Genomic DNA, 6,000 nt, shown 5'->3' on the forward strand with positions numbered 1-6,000 from the left:
TGGCTGTAACACCCCACTGCCCCTACCCACCTCTGGCTGTAACACCCCACTGCCCCTACCCAATATCCCTGTCACTCCGCCCCTCTGGCTCTAACACCCTACTGCCCCTACCCAATACCCCTGTCACTCCGTCCACTATCCATTGGACCAGTAGCTCTGACCTGACCCAGTTACCCTCAGTCTCAAAACTTTGACCAGACCAAGAACTTTCCTGACCTTACCTAGTGACCCTGCCCAGTACTCCATGGACGCCACCTAGTAACCACGTGGCTCTGTCTAATACTCCCTGGACCCTCCCTAGTAACCCGGTGACTCTACCCAGTACACCCTCAACCCTACCAATATCCCTGTCACTCCGCCCTCTATCCTAACTCAGTGCACCTCTGGCTGTAACACCCCACTGCCCCTACCCAATATCCCTGTCACTCCGCCCTCTATCCTGACTCAGTGCACCTCTGGCTGTAGCACCCTACTGCCCCTACCCAATATCCCTGTCACTCCGCCCTCTATCCTAACTCAGTGCACCTCTGGCTGTAACACCCTACTGCCCCTACCCAATATCCCTGTCACTCCGCCCTCTATCCTAACTCAGTGCACCTCTGGCTGCAACACCCTACTGCCCCTACCCAATATCCCTGTCACTCCGCCCTCTATCCTAACTCAGTGCACCTCTGGCTGCAATACCCTACTGCCCCTACCCAATATCCCTGTCACTCCGCCCTCTATCATAACTCAGTGCACCTCTGGCTGCAACACCCTACTGCCCCTACCCAATATCCCTGTCACTCCGCCCTCTATCCTAACTCAGTGCACCTCTGGCTGTAACACCCCACTGCCCCTACCCAATATCCCTGTCACTCCACCCTCTATCCTAACTCAGTGCACCTCTGGCTGTAACACCCCACTGCCCCTACCCAATATCCCTGTCGTGCACCTCTGGCTGCAACACCCTACTGCCCCTACCCAATATCCCTGTCACTCCGCCCTCTATCCTAACTCAGTGCACCTCTGGCTGTAACACCCCACTGCCCCTACCCAATATCCCTGTCACTCCGCCCTCTATCCTAACTCAGTGCACCTCTGGCTGTAACACCCCACTGCCCCTACCCAATATCCCTGTCATCCCGCCCTCTATCCTAACTTAGTGCACCTCTGGCTGTAACACCCCACTGCCCCTACCCAATATCCCTGTCACTCCGCCCTCTATCCTAACTCAGTGCACCTCTGGCTGTAGCACCCTACTGCCCCTACCCAATATCCCTGTCACTCCGCCCTCTATCCTAACTCAGTGCACCTCTGGCTGTTACACCCTACTGCCCCTACCCACCTCTGGCTGTAACACCCTACTGCCCCTACCCAATACCCCTGTCACTCCGTCCACTATCCATTGGACCAGTAGCTCTGACCTGACCCAGTAACCCTCAGTCTCGAAACTTTGACCAGACCAAGAACTTTCCTGACCTTACCTAGTGACCCTGCCCAGTACTCCATGGACGCCACCTAGTAACCACGTGGCTCTGTCTAATACTCCCTGGACCCTCCCTAGTAACCCGGTGACTCTACCCAGTACACCCTCAACCCTACCTAGTAACCCTGTGGCTCTGCCCAGCACTACCTGGATCCTGCCTAGTAACCCTGTTGCTCTGCCCAGTACTCACTGGACCCTCCCTAGTAACCCGGTGACTCTGCCCAGTACACCATGAACCCTACCTAGTAACCCGGTGGCTCTGCCCAGCACTACCTGGACCCTGCCTAGTAACCCTGTGACTCTGCCCAGTACTCACTGGACCCTCCCTAGTAACCCGGTGACTCTGTCCAGTACACCCTGAACCCTACCTAGTAACCCTGTGGCTCTGCCCAGCACTATCTGGATCCTACCTAGTAACCCTGTGGCTCTGCCCAGTACTCACTGGACCCTCCCTAGTAACCCGGTGACTCTACCCAGTACACCCTCAACCCTACCTAGTAACCCTGTGGCTCTGCCCAGCACTACATGGATCCTGCCTAGTAACCGTGTTGCTCTGCCCAGTACTCACTGGACCCTCCCTAGTAACCCAGTGACTCTGCCCAGTACACCATGAACCCTACCTAGTAACCCGGTGGCTCTGCCCAGCACTATCTGGACCCTGCCTAGTAACCCTGTGACTCTGCCCAGTACTCACTGGACCCTCCCTAGTAACCCGGTGACTCTGCCCAGTACACCCTGAACCCTACCTAGTAACCCTGTGGCTCTGCCCAGCATTATCTGGATCCTACCTAGTAACCATGTGGCTCTGCCCAGTACTCACTGGACCCTCCCTAGTAACCTGGTGACTCTGCCCAGTACACCCTGAAACCTACCTAGTAACCTGTGCTCTACCCAGTACTCACTGGACCCTGCCTAGTAACCTGGTGACTCTGCCCAGTACACCATGAACCCTACCTAGTAGCCATGTGGCTCTGTCTAATACTCCCTAGACCCTCCCTAGTAACCCAGTGACTCTGCCCAGTACACCCTGAACCCTACCTAGTAACCCTGTGGCTCTGCTCAGCACTACCTGGATCCTGCCTAGTAACCCTGTGGCTCTGCCCAGTACTCACTGGACCCTCCCTAGTAACCTGGTGACTCTGCCCAGTACACCATGAACCCTACCTAGTAACTTTGTGGCTCTGCCCAGCATTACCTGGACCCTGCCTAGTAACCACGTGGCTCTGTCCAGTACTCACTGGACGCCACCTAGTAACCCAATGACTCTGCCCAGTACACCCTGAACCCTGCCTAGTAACCCTGTGGGTCTAACCAGCACTCCCTGGACCCTGCCTAGTAACCGTGTAGCTCTGCCCAGTACTCACTGGACACTACCTGGTAACTCTGTGACCCTGCCCATTACTCCCTAGTAACCCTGTGATTCGGCCAAGTACTCCCTAGACCCCACCTGGCAACCACCTGGCCCCGCCTTACCTAATAACCCTGTGATTCTGCCCGCACCCTCCCTAGTACTCTTGTGACTCTACCCAGTACTCTGTATACACTACCTGGTAACCTTGTGGCACTGCCAAGTACTCATGAGACCCTACCGAGTAACCCTGCGACTCTGCCCAGTACTCCATGGACCCTCCCTAGTAACCCTGTAACTCTGCCCAGTACTTCCTAGGCCCTACCTAGTTACCACGTGGCTCTGCCCTACCTAATATCCCTGTGATTCTGCCCAGTACTCCCTGGTCCCTATCTAATGACCCTGTGATTCTTACCAGCACTCCCTGGACACAACCTAGTAACCCTTTGACCCTGCCCTTACTCCCGAGAACCTACTTGGTAACCATGCGGCACTGCCCTGCCATTCTGCCCAGTACTACACCAAGAACCCCTCGCATCAGTTGCTACCCAACACATCCCTGACACACACTTCTCTGATCTTGTTCAATACTCCCACGACCCTACTCCAGATCTATCTGCCCCTACCCCTCAGGCTCTACCCAGTACCCACAAACCAGTAACAATACACAGTGTCGATTTCACCTCATTCATCACACCCTACCCAGTGGCACTCTCTCGCGCCCCAGTACTCCTCACCAGGCCCAGCACCTCTCTGCCTCTCCCTTTACTATGCCAAACGCCCCCGGACCCTAGCCACTAGCCATGGGCCAGCTGCTATGAACCCCACCCAGACCCCATCAAGCGTTCCCATTACCCCCACCCCCTACCCTCCCCCGCGCAAGTTGCTGCCTGGGAGCCTAACCACATGCATCGGACTTTGCTCTGCCCAAACTCCGCGCCTCTCCGATTCTGCCCATTAACCCTCGGATCCCTGGGAGAAACTATCTGCATAGCTGGAGCGATCCAGTGTCATATCTGTTGCACCCGGTACAGTACCGTAGGAACCAATCCAGTACGGTACCCCATCAGACCAGTCGCACTCACCCAATCCAGGACCCCCGGACCCGAGGCTTTGCCCTTGCCCAGGACCCCTCGGGCCGGCGCCCCGGCCTCCCCGCTAGCCCCGGGCACTTACCTGGGTGCTGAGCGGGCTCTGCTGCTCCTGATCCAGGATGCTGACGAACGGGATCTCCAGGAAAGCGGAGAGGAAGTCCAGCTGCAGCTGCTCGTCCCGGGACTGGGGGAAGGCGAGCACGGCGGCCACCCCCTGAGTCACCAAGGCCTGGCAGAACCAGCGCGCCAAGGAGTCGGGGTCCCGGTGCCGGGGCGCCCCCGCCACCAGCTCCAGGCTCAGGTTGTAGGGCAGCAGCCCGCTGCTGCGGCTCAGCCGGGACAGGGCGCTCCTGATGCGGCTCTGGGCGCCCCCGCCCAGGGGTAGCAGAGCGCCCAGGCGCACCGAGTGTCCGATCCGCGCCAGGATGTGGCAAGGCTGGGGGTGCCCCGCGCAGGGGGCCAGCAACAGGCTGGAGACCGTGCCCAGGTAGAGGCAGAAGCGGCGCAGGGAATCCATGGGAGCGGGCACCGGCGTGGCACTCACCGCTGGGCAGGGGGCAGATGGTGTCTATTGCGGGTGTGGGTGGAAAACGCCGACAAGGCGGCAGATGTGGGCTGGCACAGGTCGGGCAGAGGGAGAGAGCATTTCAGATGGAAGTGGGATTGGAAGGAACCTGGCACAGAGTTACTGGTGGGGAGTTAAAACAAGGGCAAGTAGCCGAGCGTGCCAGCGGAGATAGAGGGTGAGCAACTAGTCCCTGGGGGCAGAGTGTCGGACAGTGGGTGAAGGTGGCACACGGAGGCACAGAAGGGGTTTGCGGAGTGGTACGCACGGACCAGAGCGGTGATGGGTGAGGTGAAGGGGGGGGGGGATAATAGACGGCGCTAATCAGTTCGCCCACTGGGTCAGAGAGGCAGTGGGTCTGATGGGGATTGGGATGGCACACCCGAGGGGGTGGGGGCAGGGGTCAAACTGCCGCAGGGGTGGCACGCAGAACGCCCTTCAAGGGGGGGGGGCGGCAGAGTTAATGGTGTAGTGGGGGTGTCACACCTCTGGCACGGAGATGGGTAAATGATGGATGTCAGCCTGGCAGAGCGATGGGCCGGCAGGGTAAATGGTGGAAGGGGGCGACGTGGGGTGGGGGGCGGGGATGGGGGGGGGGGGTTCGCTGAACGTGGCACTCACAAGTCCGAGGGGCAGAATGTCTAATGGGGCCGACCCACATCAAGCGGGAGGGGTATGGATAGGGGTTGACACACGCCAGCCAGGGGCTGCCTGCCTGTGGGGGTTTCAGTCTGCGAGAGCCTCAGCGCGAGTCCGGCAGAACTGCAGCCCCCTGTTGCCGCGGAATTCCCTGGAACATCTCAGACAGGAGCGCAGGGCGGCGGGGGGGGGGGAGGGGAGGGCGGAGAGGGGCTGAGTGTGAGGCAGAGGCGGGCAGGGGCTGAGCAGAGGGAAGGGGGGGGGGGGTGAGGTGACCCAGAGGGACCGAGGACAGGGATAGAGGCTTGCACTGCTGGCCGGGCCCCCAGAGAGAGGAGCCGGGACTGCGGTGGTGGAGTGGGGCTAGACGGACCCCGAAAAGAGGAGCCTGGACTGAGGAGGAGGAGGAGGAAAGAGGGACTGAGAAGGAGAAAGGCTGGAGTGAGGAGCTCTGGGAAGACGGGCTGCAAGTGGGCGGTGGAGGAGAGGGTCCCGGACCGAGGAAGAGGAGCCTGGACTGAGGAGGAGGAGAAAGGCTGGACTGAGGAGAACTAGGAAGACGGGCTGCAAGTGGGCGGTGGAGGAGAGGGTCCCGGACCGTGGAAGAGGAGCCTGGACTGAGGAGGAGGAGAAAGGCTGGACTGAGGAGAACTAGGAAGACGGGCTGCAAGTGGGCGGTGGAGGAGAGGGGCCCGAACCGAGGAAGAGGAGCGAGAACGGAGACACGGGCCAGAGACTAACGGAGCGGGGGCGGCGGGCGTGGGGTGGGGGTGGGGGGGAGCGAGCTGCACGTTTCGACGGGGCTGTCTTCGGGGACGGTCGGGAAGAGAAGTGGGGGTGCGGTGTGGGGCTTTGGGATGGCACTGGGACCCTGCAACTAAGAGAA

General features: G+C 59.8%; 1 protein-coding gene across 1 annotated transcript in view; it reads right to left on the bottom strand.

Annotated features, from left to right (window-relative positions):
* GRIN3B (glutamate ionotropic receptor NMDA type subunit 3B) overlaps positions 1–5,020 on the bottom strand; it is an 842,171-nt gene extending 837,151 nt beyond the window's left edge. The window contains exon 1 of the mRNA XM_069647502.1: positions 3,993–5,020. Coding sequence (XP_069503603.1) covers positions 3,993–4,427 — 435 coding nt within the window. The 5' untranslated portion in view covers positions 4,428–5,020. The remainder of the gene's footprint in view (positions 1–3,992) is intronic.
* Between the last annotated feature and the right edge of the window lie 980 nt (positions 5,021–6,000).

The sequence above is a fragment of the Ambystoma mexicanum genome, chromosome 1p (genome assembly GCF_040938575.1).
Source record: "Ambystoma mexicanum isolate Mex_15411 chromosome 1p, UKY_AmexF1_1, whole genome shotgun sequence".
In the NCBI taxonomy this organism is placed as follows: Eukaryota; Metazoa; Chordata; class Amphibia; order Caudata; family Ambystomatidae; genus Ambystoma; species Ambystoma mexicanum.